The sequence below is a fragment of the Callospermophilus lateralis genome, chromosome 2 (assembly GCF_048772815.1).
Source record: "Callospermophilus lateralis isolate mCalLat2 chromosome 2, mCalLat2.hap1, whole genome shotgun sequence".
NCBI classification, from domain to species: Eukaryota; Metazoa; Chordata; class Mammalia; order Rodentia; family Sciuridae; genus Callospermophilus; species Callospermophilus lateralis.
The window spans coordinates 33,129,420-33,144,446 of NC_135306.1; the positions used below are offsets into that span (position 1 = coordinate 33,129,420).

The 15,027-nt window shown below is 49.9% G+C and overlaps 1 protein-coding gene across 1 annotated transcript in view; it reads left to right on the forward strand.

The window, feature by feature from the left end:
- The first annotated feature begins 337 nt into the window (after positions 1 to 337).
- Positions 338 to 15,027, forward strand: part of Coro2a (coronin 2A) — a 28,897-nt gene continuing 14,207 nt past the window's right edge. The window contains exons 1-2 of the mRNA XM_076841117.2: positions 338 to 394; positions 2,944 to 3,144. Of these exons, the coding sequence (XP_076697232.2) occupies positions 338 to 394; positions 2,944 to 3,144 (258 nt within the window). The remainder of the gene's footprint in view (positions 395 to 2,943; positions 3,145 to 15,027) is intronic.

Sequence of the window (15,027 nt, forward strand, 5' to 3'; positions counted from 1 at the left end):
CAGGAAACCACAGGATTTCGTGTTTAGAGTTGGGTCCCCTCCCCAAGATATCTCATCACGGACCCGCACATATTCCAGAAGCTGAGAAAATCCAAAATCTGAAACACTTGGGTTCTCCAGTGCTTTGCATCAGGGACGGCCCAACTTTTTTTTTTGAAGCCTCAGGGTAACATGGTTCTAACCCCCCTCTATTACCTGGCCTGTGACCTAACAGTGGGGCTCAGAACCTCCCAGGAGGCGCTCGCAGGGAGGTTCTTTGGGGCCTACACCGTCAAAGCTGAAGGGTGGGGGGATACTTCAGGTATTAGAAGTGCCACCGCAAATTGACCAAGGGACAATGGTAGCCGGCAGTTCCAGATTCCTACCCAGCCCACAAGTTCAAAGACCAAATCAGGTACTTTCACTCTCGCCCGAGGCCCTGAACGGGCGGCTAATGAATAATCTGCTCTGCTGGTTTGTGCCACACCCAGTGTGGGTTAGTTTCCGCCATCCTGTCACTAACCCTTGTCCTGCAGTAATGTCAGGCCGGGGTGGGGAAGAGGCGCCTTTGGGAACAGGCAGGAAAACCTGTCCCCTCCTGTCCCTCACACACACCCACCGCCACCAACACACGCTGTCAGAGGAGCACGTGGCTCAAACCAGCCTGATCTCCATCCCCTGCACCTCAGTTCTCCCATGGTCACGTGGGGACACCCACCCCCACCTACCTCGCAGGAGGGTAGTAAAGTATGGGACAGGCCAGAGGCGTCATGACACAGCCAGGTGTTCAGAAATAAGCTCAATGCCAGGCTGGACCCGGAGGTGACGGAATTCGTTTTGGAGCGTGGAATCCGCAGTCCCAGGAGCCTAATCCCCTGGCCCCCGGCCAGCTGGGCACGCAGAGGTGGCAGCAGCAGAACAGACACCGCCCCTGCTCTGTGTCCCTCCTGAGAAGGCAGCTGAGGCTGTGACACGGGCCCGCCCCAGGCCAGGGGCCACCACAGCCCTCACTTGGGACAAGTGCCTGCCTGTAGGGAAGCGGGACTCCTGCTCTCTGAATCCCTGAGCCACTGAAGCCTGCGGGCTCCAGCACCTCCCCACCAGAGCTGGGGGCTGGTGAGGGGGACTTGGAGCCCAGGTGCCACCGAGGGTTTCTACAGATGCACCCGCAGACGGGGGGGGGGGGGAGGCAGGCCTTGCTGGAGCCTCCTGGCCCCCCACGTCTGCAATGGTCCCCCCGGAGGCAGGTCTAGGGGAACCTTGGCAGGAGAGATGAGGGCCGGCTGGGCAGAAGGGTGTTCGCACTGGTCTGCCACCAGCTGCTTCACCCATCAAGGCCACCAGCTCCCTTTTCAAAGGGGCCACTTAGCTTCCTTCTGCTTATTTTCCTTCTCGGTAAAGCGGGGGCTGCGAATGGAATGGTGGTGACAGGTCCCCTTAGGGGCTGGCGTGAGACAGATGCTGTGTGGTCACAGTCCACTGTGGGAACTGGGGAGGCGCTGGCACTGGGCGGCCGCACCGTTTCCCAGCTGGGTGACCTACTTCCCTGCCTCCTGCCTGCATCTGGGAAGCCGGTGGCACCCAGTCATGCTCAATCATGGGAAGCACTTGGAAGGGTGCCTGGGACGTGATGAGCACTCAGACACTGTGGCTTCTCCCTGCAGGGGGGTGGCTGAGCTTCAGGAGAAGTGGGGCCAGTGTGTGTGTGTGTGAGAGAGAGAGAGAGAGAGACTTTCCTTGAATATCTTCGTGTTCATCTTACTAAATCACGCATCGTTTCCCAAACCTCCCAAGTTTGATGCTGTTACAAGACCCTTGCCTCAGGCTCTTCCGTCTGCCTGGGACGCCTCCTCCAGCTCTTGTCCTGCCTCCATGGCCCACTCCAAGGCATGGTTCCAACGTCACTTCCTCTGGGAAGTCCTCCTGGCCTGCCATTACAAGCCCCTGTTACAGCACACTGGGTCCCAGTGGCCCAGATCCCCCCATCGGCCTCACCCCCAGGACTCTTGGCTGCTGGAAGGACTGGGCTCTGGCCTGCTGCCTCCAAGACCCCCGTGCCCGGCACAGGGCCCAGACGCAGTGATGCTTAGTAAATACGGAGTGAGCAAACACAGGCTGGACAAGGGCAGAGGAGCTCAAGATGCCCAGATAACGGTACAGGTCAAGCATCCCCCACCCCAAAATCCAAAGTCAGCAATGCTCCAAAGTCTGAGACACTTTGACCACCAACACGATGCCACCAATGGAAAAATCCCATGTGACACGTTGGAGTTAAAACACAGGCCCCTAAAGCTATTGTGTGAAATTGCCTTCAGGCTTTGTGTATAAGGTGTACATGAAACAACGGGATTTCGTGTTTAGAGTTGGGTCCCCTCCCCAAGATACCTCATTATGGACCCACACATATTCCAGAACCTTGGGTTCTCAAGCACTTTGCATAAGGGACGCTCGACTTGAAGTGGTAGTAAACTGCTGCTGTCAAGGATCTGCCATGCGCCACGGGACCTAAATAGGTCTCTAATTGAGTCCTCATGACAAGACCTGAGACCGATGCTTTGGTCACCCCATTATACAGACAGGAAGACCGAGACTGCAGAGGTTAAGTCGCCCATCCAGTGGGTAAGAGCTGGAACTGGAGTCAGTTAGTTGAGCTGGACCATGGGGTGACGATTCTCTGTGGCCTCTCTGCCTGTTTGTGTTCACACTTAAAGAAATGGAAGCCTTAATCCTGTGATCAGCAATCAGATCAGCGGTGACTGTTCACCATCCCACCCTGTCTCACCGGATATGCACCCTCAACCACAGTCACGGCCCGCCCACGTGGCCTCTTCCTAGCAGGTCACTGTCTAGTTAGAACCCAGTGCTGCTGGACGTCCCTCTTAGGTATTCTCAGGGTGGACTCTCCAGGCGCCCCATCTCCAGGGCACGGCGCCTCATGCCTTTTGTCCCCTTTGTCTCTTGCAGATGTCATGGCACCCCCAGTACCGGAGCTCCAAGTTCCGCCACGTCTTTGGCAAACCAGCCAGCAAGGAGAACTGCTACGACTCGGTGCCCATCACCCGCAGCGTTCACGACAACCACTTCTGTGCTGTGAACCCCCACTTCATTGCAGTTGTCACTGAGTGTGCTGGCGGGGGGGCCTTCCTCGTCATCCCCCTACATCAGGTAAGGCCCCCTGGACACCCCGAAGCCCAGACAGGTCTCCGGAGGCAGTGCCGGCAGAGAGAAAGCAGGAGGAGTCTAGGTTGTAGCCCACAGGAGGGTGCAGTCCTAGCCCCGCCTAGCCCTAATTGTGTGGCCTTGGGTAAGTCACTCTGCCTCTTTGAGTCTTGTTTCCTTCTTGGGAAAAATATACCTCTCCTGGGATTTCAGCTTCCAACGTCTGGCCTAGCTGGCCTGGGACCTCCTCTGCCCGCTGCAGAAAGTTCTGCACATTAATCCACCCCTGAGGAAAATAGAACTTTTAGTGCTTTGCTGGACTCATATGGGATTGGGGAAATCTCCAAAGTCATCTTTCCCTGCAAAAATAAAAATGAGGGAGAACAAATGTCAGGCAGGAATCCAGGCAGGATGAGGAGGTAAGCAGGAAGCAAGAGCGAGATCAGGCCTGTCCTCAGAGCGGGCGTGGATAGTATAGATTGCACCTGCTGATGCTCGATGTTTCCCACTCCCAAAAGCAATGCTTCACACGAATCCCTCTGATAGCAAATATTTTCAGGATAGCGATGCTGAGTCTCAGCCTAAAGGCAGAACGGTAGGGCTCCCTGGTTGAAAGTGCTTCTGGTGCACAACAGAGCAGGTGTGAAGCCAGCGCCGGGGCCCACGCCTGTAATCTCCGCAACTCGGGAGGCTGAGGCAGGAGGATTGCAGGTTTGGGGCTTTGGCAATTTAGCGAGACCCTGTCTCAAAAGAAAAAGTGGAAAGAGCTGGGGATGTAGCTCAGTGGTAAAGTGCCTCTGAGTTCAATGTCCAGTTCCAAAAAGAAAAAAAAAGAAAGAAAGAAATAGGTGTGAAGCCTCTCAGGGAGAAGCAGATTAAAGTCAGGGAAATAATAATTCACCAAGACCACTGTGCAGGTGCGCCCCCATGAGTGACAGTCAGCTGAAGTGGGATATCGCAAACCTAGACCTCCAAAGGACTTCAGAAGTTAGGGTTATACGTGCAACTCAGAATCCCCTAGGCAGGGTGTTTTCGTCTCCTTCCTTGTTCTCGGTACTATCTAGTTTACATACGCAACCCTTTTTTTATTTTTGACTCAGGGTCTCATTAAGTTGCTAAGGCTGGCTGCCAACTTTGTGTGTGTGTGTGTGATATTGTGTGTGATTGTGTGTGTGTGTGAGTGTGTATGATTGTGTATGTGGTACTGGGGATGGCTTGCTTGCTAGCCAAGGCTGTACCAGCCGATCAGACTTGGAGTCCTTCTGCCTCATCCTCCTGGACTACAGGCATCTGCCCGCATGCCAGACAACAGATGAGGTTTACTGACCACAAGAAATTGAGTTAGAAATCAATTCACCCTGAGTGTTAAATTCTCCTTCCGGGCCAGGTGTGGTGGCACACACCTGTAATCCCAGCTACTCCTGAAGCTGAGGCAGGAGGATCACAAGTTCAAGACCAGTCTTAATGCAACTACTTCAAGATTTAAAAAGTAAAAAAAGGACTGGGGATGTAGCTCAGTGGTAGAGTGCCTCTGGGTTCAACCTCCAACCGAGGGGGGGGGGGGCGCGGAAGATTAGGAGAAAAATCCAAGGTAATAAATCCAAAGAAAGAATAAAAGAGGATACAAATAACATCAGGAACCCAAAATGCAAGATAGCAGCAGAGTTCCAAAATCTAAGAAGACACTAATATGAGTAATTTTATGCCAATAAATCTGAAAATGTTTACAATATGGGCAAATTCCTACATATATATATATATATAACTTGTCAATATTAATTCAAGTAGAAATAGAAAGCCTGAACAGTTCTATAAATGTTTAAACAAATTGAGCAACAAAAATTTTCCTTAAAGAAAAATAGCAGAAGGGCTGGTGTGATAGCATGTGTGAGGCACTGGGTTCGATTCTCAGCACCACATATAAATAAATGAATAAAATAAAGGTCGATCAACAAAGAGAATTTAATTAATTATTTGATTGATTGATTAATTAAACAAACTACCAGATACTTCTGCTGGGTGTGTATATTGGCATGCCTGTTTTGAAAAAAATTAAATTAAAAAGGAAAATAAACATATTTATGACCCAGAAATTCCACCCTTAAGCATATGCCATATAGGAATGTGCTCGCGTGCACTAGAAGTATGGGCTAGGGGCATTGTTCGTATTACTGCAAAACTAGAAAAACCAGGATGTTGACAAATTGAATAAATGAATAGTGGTCTGTCCAAACTACTGAATGTACACAACCCTGAAAAGGAGCAAAGTGTAGCCACGTAAAGAACAAGGTCCGTCTCCTCTAGACTGAAATAAGCCCAACAAGTTACAAACTGTACCATTCCATTTACCTAAGATTGAAAACAGCCTGTGTTCAACTATACTGTAAGGGCTGCATAATCAATTAGTAAAATTTTTTTAAAAAGCAAGAAGAGAAGGATAATTGCTACCCCATGAGGGAGGAGAGGTCGTGACTGGAAGCTGTCTTGTAGGGGGTCCCCCGGTGCCAGTGAGTTCTCATGTCTTGACCCGGGGGGGAGGGGTTCCTGTTGACCTGGGGGTGGGTTATTCCCAACAGCTCATTAGGACCTTACACTCTAGGCACTTGTATTTTGCACATTTGTTAGATTTTACACATTCATACACACAAGGCCTGCATAGATTTACAGGCAACTCTTACAAACCTTTCAAGGAAGAGATAACAAGCTTCTAAAAATAGGAAAATGGAATACTCCCTTCCTCATTCTGTGAGGCCAGCGCGGCCTTGATACCCCAACCAGACAAGGACAGAACAAGAAGGAAAAATTGTAGATTGGGCTGGGATGTAGCTCAGCGATAGTGTCCGCCTAGCGGGCAGGAGCCCTGGATTCATCCCTAGCACCACAAAAAAAAAAAGAAAAGAAAAAAATACAGACCAATGACACTCAGGAAGATGAATGCAAAATTACCAGAAAAAAGAGTGAAACTGTGAATAATTAGGATCCAGTTGGATTTATAACAGAATAAAGGTGGTTTAATACTAGTCAACCAACAAAGGCAAATGTCATTCATCTTAACCAATGAAAGGAGAGAAGCACGCCGTCCTCTCCACCAATGCAGAAAAAGCCCTTGATAAAGCTCAGTACCCACCCAGGAGAAAAATCTCAGCAAACAAGTAGTGTTAGTCCACTTTCTGTCCCTATAACACCTGAGATAATGAACAGAAAGAGGAGACAGTTGCTGTGTCTCACTGTGGTGGAGGCTTCCGTCCATGATCACCTGGCCCCTTTGGGCCTGTGGAGAGGCCAGGCATGGGGAGGGCATGGGGGAGTGAAACCATCACCTGATCACCAGGAAGGAGGGACGAAGGCAAAGGTCACAGTGCACAAGCCCCCGCTAGGGCCTGCTCCCAGTGACCTAGAGCCTGCCCTGCCCACTAGAGCCAGGCAGGGTAGCACATGCCTGAAACCTCAGCGCCTCAGGAGGCTGAGGCAGGAGGATCACATGTTCAAGACCAGCCTCAGCAACTAATGAGACCCTGTCTCAAAATAAAAAACAGGACTGGGGGTGTAAGAGACCAAGCACCCCTCAAACACGCGTGCGTGCGCGCACACACACACACCTCCCACCAAGCCCCACCTTCTATAGACTCCACCACCTCCCAATAGCACCTCCTCCCTGGTGACCAAGCCTTAATATCTACATGTGTCTTTGTGGGACATGACAGATCCAAACTGTGGCACCAGGGATAGAAGGGAATTACACAGCCTGTAGCAGACAGCATTTATTTTTTTTTAAATTTGAAAATTTGCAAGTATCGTTGAATGAATTCCAGTTTTATCGAGTTCACCAGTTATTAACATTTTACCAAATTTGTGTTGTGTGATTGTGTGATTGTGTCTGGGTGTGTGTGTGTGTATTTGGAAGCAGAGAGAAGTTATAGATATGATCCTTCACCTCTGACTACTGTACTTCTCTCTGTTTCTTCTAAGGACAAGAACATTTTCTTATAAAACCATAATGCAGCCACATTCTGAGAATATAACACAATACAGTGCTAAATCATAATGTGCACCCCAAATTCAAATGATTAGACTTATATATGTATTTTTGGCAGGACTGTCACATGTATGATGCTGTGTCCTCCTCGTTTCATTACGTCATGGGACACATGCTGCCAGTTTGTCCCATCATTGGTGCTGTTAACTTTGGCCTCTTTTGTAAATGGTACAAATATCATTTCTAAAGGAGGAACAATAAGAGCAACCTTTTAAAACCACGAATAAGAAGTCATGGCCTGTGCAGTAAGTCTAGAAAAAGAAGTTGAAGGTATTGGGATGGAAAAGGAAGAAATAAAAGTACTATTACTCACATATAGGATTGTCTACATAGAAACCCAAAATAGCATGTCGTCAAATTGTTAGAAAAATCAAGAGCATTTAAAAGGCCTCTGGATAGAAAACTCAGAAAAATGAATTGTATTTGTACATACCAGGAACATTTAGAAATTGTAATTAAACATTTGCAGTGGAATCAAAGAAGATTGGATACCTACAAATATGCAAGATTTAGAAGGGAAAATTACATAGCATTACTGAAGGATTAATATCAAAGATGCCCTAAGTACATGGTGATGTGCACCATGTTCATGGATAGACACTGCCGCTTCCTCCTCCAGATTGCTATAGGATTCTCCTTTCTGAAGACACATTCCGCAACAGAGTCCTTGCTCAGGGCACTGAGCTGTGGCCACTTTTGAACTAGAGTCATTTGTAGTCTTGGGCTGGTACCTCCAAATGTACTTAGGATGGGGAGGGGCACCCGTACTTTGTTCACCTTCATATTACATCTTGGTCACGTAGTTGGCGTCCACAAACACCATTGAAAATTGTCCACAAACATTCATCAACTGATTACCTAATGGTTTGTTCATCCAGAAAATCAGGGTGGGCACAGACGGCCAAGGGCAAAGCACAAGAGAAGGCGTGGAGGGGAACTGTACCATGAAGTGTCCGGGGAACAGGGCAGAGAGCCAGACAATTGATCAACCCAAGGAGAGGAAGGGAAGTGTACTCTGGGAAATAGATGGGGCCAGGAGGGAAGAGCCTCTGATGCCAGGGGGGGACGCGTGAGCTGCCTTCCAGGGAGGGGACAATTTTTTTTTTTTTAAAGAGAGAGAGAGAGAATTTTTTAATATTTATTTTTTTTTAGTTTTTGGCGGACACAACATCTTTATTTTATTTTTTATGTGGTGCTGAGGATCGAACCCAGCACCCCACACATGCCAGGCGAGCGCATTACCGTTTGAGCCACATCCCCAGCCCAGGGAGAGGACAATTTGCAGGCTGAGGAGGGAAAGTGCAAAATGAGGCTTAGAGAACTTGAAGGTCACTGCTTGTTTCTTGCAAGCTCTGGGTGCCTGTAAGATTCCATCCACCAAACACACTGCATCCTAATAATTAAAAATGAGTGAATTGATTATCTTGATTTGGATTACTCAGATTCTTTCATAACTATCAGTTTCTAACCCACTTGAATTACTCAGTATAAATAGGTACTAACAAGTGATATCAAGGAAGTGCATTGGTTTGATGAGAATAGAGTGTGACATGGGTGGGGAGAGGGGGACTAGTTTAAGACAGCGTGACCTGGGAAGACCTTTCTTGGGAGGTGACCTCTTAAGCAGAGAGACATTTGAAGCTCCAGAGGAAGTGTTTCAGCAGAACAAATCACAAGTGCAAAGGCCCTGAGGCAGAAATAGGTTTGGAATGTTTGTGCGCTATTACTTGGCAAGAGGCTGGGAGGTGAGGTCAGATGAGCAGGGCCTCGATTCTGAAGCCTATTTAGAACAGTTAGTCCGTGCTCTTTTAAGTCCAACGGAGGAGAGTTAGAACTCAGTTTTTCTGCACAGCCTGATTCTAGGTAAGATTCATGGTCCCCTTTGGCTTTTTGAAATCTTATAAATAGCCTGAGAACACATGTTAATTGCTACCATCCCAGACTCCAAAGAATCCAGGCCTAACAGGAGCTTGGAGCCACCTATCCGAGCCCCTGATACTTCAGTGCTACTGTCAGATTGTCATTTGGTGGTCCAGAGTGCGTTTCCAGCAGGTTCCCAGAGTGGCCAAGTCAGAATCAGGATGCCTAGTTCAATTGATTTCAGACAAACAATTCATGTTTTCACTGTAGACTTTTTAATTCAATAATTATAGATTCAGAATGCAGTTGTAATAAATAGTACAGAGTACCGATCACCCTGTAGTAAAGGGTAGGTGTTACCCTTTGTCCCCCAGTAGTGACATTTTACAAGAATGCAGTACAATGTCACAACCGTGACACCGACATCGATACAGTCAAGGCACAGAGCCTTTCCATCACTACAGAGACCCCTCCATTGCCCCTTGATGGCCACAGCCACCTCCCTCGGCCCTACTCCCTCCTTTGCCCTGACAACCACTAAAATGTTCTCCATTTCTATACTCTTGTCCTTTCGAGAATGTTATATAAATGAGCAGCCGTTGGGTGGGCACTTTCCCTCGGCCTCATTCTCTGGGATCTATCCAGGTTGCTGCGTGTGTCGGCAGCCTGTTCCTTTTTCCGGTCGTGCCGTGTTCCACAGAACGGATGCAGCAGTTTATTGAACCACTCACCCCATTAAAAGCCATCTGGGGCTGGGGCCGGGGCTCAGTGGCAGAGCACTCGCCTAGCATGTGTGGGGCACGGGGTTTGATCCTCAGCTCCACATAAAAATAAATAAAATAAAATAAAGGCATGATGTCCTTTTTAATTTTATTTTTTATATTAAAAATTTAATATAAATTATATTTATATTAAAATTTAATATTTTTATATTAAAAATAAAATTAAAAAAGAAAGCCGTCTGGCTGTTTCCAGTTTGGGGCTGTGAGGGATAAAGCTGCAGTAAGCATTCATGTTCGGGTTGCGTTCTTGTGCGTGGAGATGTAACGCAGTCTCTGTGTCTCTGGGATCGATGCCCAGGAGGGCAGTTGCAGGGCCACAGGACACTTGCCTGTCTACTTTTGCAGGAAACTATCAAACCGTTTTCACAAATGATTTTTTAGTAAAGTATTGCATGGGACTCATTTATACCAAGAATTTCTTTGTCGTCTTATGTGAAAATTGAATAAAATGGGGCAGCCCGTATTTTTCTTGCTGACCCTCCTCCCTTGCCTCCCAGGTGATGCTCAGGCTTTTGGTTTGCAAGCCCTGTTCTCAGAAGCAATCCTCTATCTAGTTCATCTTCATAATTCCAGGAAAAAAAACCTCGAACTCAGAAGTAGATAAAAACAGTGTCATGAATGCTGTATACCCGGCTTCTAGAATCATCAAGCGTTCACCCTCTGGCTTTATCCATAACCTTTTTTTTTTCCCCTGAAATATTTTAAAACAAATCCTGGTCATTTTGTCAGACTTCTGTGTGCAACTCCCAAGACAGGGACGTTTTCTGACATCACCACAATGCCAGAATCACATCGATCACTTCTTGGAACCGTGGATCCCCGTTCAGAGGACAATGTTCCTGGTCGTCTCATAAATGCCTCTGTGTGTGGTTTGTTTGGCCTGCAGGTCCCGCCAAGGTGCACACCCGGGGCTTGGTGGACGGTTTCTTGTCCCCAGCAGGGACGCGAAACTGACGGGGAATGAAGACACCTGCACGTCCTTCCTGAAGGCTGGCCTTTGTCCTGGTGTAGCCAGGGCCGGGCGTTCACGCTGGGCACTCCCTGCACCAGCCTATTTTGTGGGGACGGCCCCGTTGTGCAGATGAGAACGCTGAGGCTCTGTGAGATGACTCCCCAGCACCCTGGGCAGTAGGGCCAGGACCTGGATGGGAGCCCGGACCTGGGTGTGACCTCGGAGCTGCCTCTCCTAACCCCCCTGCTGCTCCTGAGGTTGACTCTGTTTATTTACTTGTGCTTCTGGATGGTTACCAGGGATTCATTCCACACCAGGCCTAGAGCAGAGTCAGGGAGCCCCTGGGTGGCCACAGCCACCTCCCTCCACCCCAGCTCCCTCCTTTGGCCTGACTCTCTCCTTTGCCCAGCAAAAGGAGAGGACACTTCTCCAAGGAAGCGTGTAGGGGCGTGCGGGGTTGGGACTAGCCAGAGGGGCGTGCTTGTCCCAGGCAGAGTCTGATGTCCCAAAGGGAGTGGCGCTGTCTTCCCGGCCCTCCCTCTCGCATACTGTGACATGAGCCTGCAGAGGGCTGGAGGGCGAGTTAGAGGCCTGCACCTGCAGCCTTGTCAACCAAGGTCTGCCAGGGAACCGGGGGAGGACAGGTCTGAGGAGGCCACCCTGAGCCTCAGGGACAGGAGGGGGGGGCGCTCCTGCCCTGGGACAGAGGCGCTCCCCGTCCCCCAGGGCTGAGAAGTGTGGACTTTGCTGTGAGGTGTGGAGGGTGGAGAGGGACCAGGCAAGGGCAGCAGAGCCTGGGACACAGCTGGGCGTGGACCAGGCCACAGGGGGCCGTGCCCTGCGGGCCAAATGGGTGCTTGGGGGGAGGGGGCACTTCACCGCTGTGCGCTCAGAGGACACACTGACGGTCGAGCCTGTGTGGCCAATTGGCACTCTGCTCGGACTCCCCCAGGGCCACTGCCTGGGAGAATGACCACCTTCCTCCTCAAAGCCTCCAAGGCAAGGCGGCAGGCCAGGATGGTGAGCCTTCCCGCCTAGCAGTGCAGGGTGGGGCCAGTCGAGTTCTCTGAAGCCTCTTCCTGGGTACATTGCATCTTCCTTCCTCCGGAGACAGGCAGACACTGGGAGGCATGCTTCCTGGGGCTGGGGGGGAGTCAGCGATATGACCAGCCCGCAACCACTCTTTAAATGCGCATCCTTAAGGAAGACATTCACAGTGCCGTCCTTAGAGCCACGGGAACGTGGCTGACCCAGCTCTTGAGATGGTCAGTTGGAAAAGGGGCAAGGCATCCGTGGGCTCACTGGGGCCCCCTGGAGCAGCTGCCATCCGCAGGGATGGGAGTCCCCCGAGAAGAGTTTCACCTCACGCACAGTGAAACACACCAGCAACATTAAAATCTGGGCAGGCGGGGGTGCAGCCCAGTGGCCGAGCGCTGGCTTAGCACGTGTGAGGCCCTGGGTTGAGGTCATGGCTGTGACACTGTGACTGGATAGCCACGCCCCTGTGAGTGCTGAGGGTGACAACAGTCCAGCCCCTCCCATTGTGGCTGCTGAGGTCTGTGCTCCATGGCCTGGAGCCCACCCCACCTGCCCCAGGGCCGCCTGTGGGAGACTCGGGCTGGACAGCCCAGCCCCAGCACCCAGCCAGGGCTCTCTGGAGCCTGCAAGGGAGCAGGTGCATCTTCCTGGATTTAGAGCCTGTGTCCCCATAAATCAGAGGCCTGTCCCTGGCTAAGTGCTGGCCTAATGCACAGCAAGGTGGAAATGGCCTCCTGTTTATAAGTGTCCCTGCCCTGACAGGCTTTTTAGCAGTTCAGTCAATAGCCCATCAGACTGGCTCATGTCAGCTAATGCCGGTGGTCTCCGGGGAGGCCTGGCCAGCCTTGTCTGCTGAGGGGCAGCTGTCTGGGGCTGGAGCTTCTGCCCTGCAGGCCTGGAAGGACCGCTGGCCCCAGCTCAGCCCTCTGGGAGCTGCCCCTCTGAGCCAGGCCTGGCCCTGGGACACCTTCCCTTAGCCTGAGGCTCCCACTCAGAAGGACACAGGAGGATGTGGGAAGTGGCCTCCTGTCAGCCCAAGGCCAGCCTAACAATTAGTGCTTCCTGAGAAACCTTCAGGGAAGAAGTTAAGGCCTGGCCCTGGGCCAGACATTGGAGATAAAGGTTCTGAGAGCAGGTTCAGTACTGTTCGTGCCCTTTGACCCAGGAAACAATCCAAGAAAAGGGAAAGGTTGAGTGTGGGAAGAGGGCCAGACACTGACTCAGAAGGCCCCCCTCAGAGCACCGCCTTAAGTTCAGCAGAGGCTGACGCCAGAGAGGCCAGAGGCCTGGGCTCAAGCCGGCCCTGGCCCTCACATTCCCAATGATCTGGAGGCCAGTCCCTCCTGTCTGGGCTTCCCCAGGTGCCAGAGTGCTGTGATCCATTAGTGATTGCTGCCAGGGACACGGATGAGAGGGCCCAGCTGTGTGCTCACCAGTCCTGCCTGGTCTCTGAGAGCCCTGGAGGTTTTTGCTGTTTTGTTTGTCTCACTTAGTTGGCCAGGCTGACCCCAAACTCAGGGTCCTCCCACCTCAGCCTCCTGAGATCTGCGATTACAGGCATGCACCGGGCTCCTTCTGGCCATTATATTTTTTTTGGTGGTACTAGGGAGATTGAAGCCCTAGAGATTAATAGGGTGCCCTATCACTGTGCAACACCCTCAGCCCTTTTTTTTTTTTTTTTTTTTTTTGAGACAGGGTCTTACTAATTTGCTGAGGCTGGCCTCAAACTTGCAATTTTCCTGCCTCAGTCTCCTAAGTCACTTGGATTACAGGCGTGTACTACTGCACCCAGCTGTAGATTTTTTTAAATTTATTATTTTTTTTAACTTTCAGATTTAATTTTTTTAAAATTTGTATTTGTTTTGTTTTTTGGTACCAGGGATTGAACCCAAGGGCATTTAACCACTGAGCCACATCCCCAGCCCTTTTTATTTTTTTATTTTAAGGTAGGGTCTCACTAGTTTGCTTACAGCCTTGCTAAGTTGCTGAGGCTGGCTTTGAACTTGCACTCTTCCTGCCTCAGCCTTTCGAGCCACTGGGATTGCAGGCATGTGCCACTGTGCTCAGTTATAGTGTTGTTTTTAAATACCTTTTTCATTACCAAATTTACATAGTTAAAATTAAAGAAAAAGAAGATGTTAAAAAAGAAGATGTTAAAAAACCACCCACATATCCCACCATCTAGATATAACTACAGTTAACATTCTGGTGCATGTGCACACACACACACACACACACTACATATGCAATCATAGCTATTACTGAGCACTTCTACAGCACCTCACTCTTTGGCTTTTCATATATAATATCCCACTTAACCTTCAACAGTCTTGCAAGGAAGAGATTATTTGCATTTTACAGATGAGGAAAAGAGACTTGCAAGATTTGAGCAGGTGCTGGGCACGGCAGTGCACACCTGTAATCCCAGTGGCTCAGAAGGCTGAGGCAGGAGGATCTCAAGTTCAAGGCCAGCCTCAGCAACTTAGTGAGGCTCTAATCAACTTAGTGAAACCCTGTTCTATAAATGAAAAATAAAAAGGGCCGGGGATGTTGCTCAGTGGTTAAGCACCCCTGGGTTCAATCCCTGGTTTAAAAAAAAAAAAAAATTGAGCATGTATGTGACACATTTTTTTGGTTTGTTTGTTTGTACCAGGGATTAGATCCAGGGGCACTTTTCCACTGAGTTACATCCCCAGTCCTTTTTTGGGGAGGAGGGATGTACCGGGGATTGAACTCAGGGGCACTCGACCACTGAGCCACATCCCCAGCCCTATTTTATATCTTTTTTAGAGACAGGATCTCACTGAGTTGCTTAGCACCTTGCTGTTGCTGAGGCTGGCTTTGAATTCTTGATCCTCCTGCCTCAGCCTCCCAAACTGCTCTGATTACAGGCATGCACCACCACAGCCGGTGCCCTTTTTATTCTAAGACAAGATTTCTCCAAGTTGCTGAGACCAGCCTGAATTTGGAATTCCCCTGCCTCGGCCCCCGAGCTGCTAGGATTACAGGTGTGGGCCACTGTGCCCAGCTATCAGATTTTAATTTTTGAAAACTTGCCCTGAGGACTTGTGTGGAATGGCTTGGAGGCCCTGTGGGGAATCAGTGGCGAGAGGGATGGTCTCGTGGAGACCTGATCAGGACCGTGGCGTGGGCGGCATGCATGCCTCTCTCCTTCCTATCAGGGACCCATTTTCTTTACCTGTGGAGAAGATTTTGCCCAT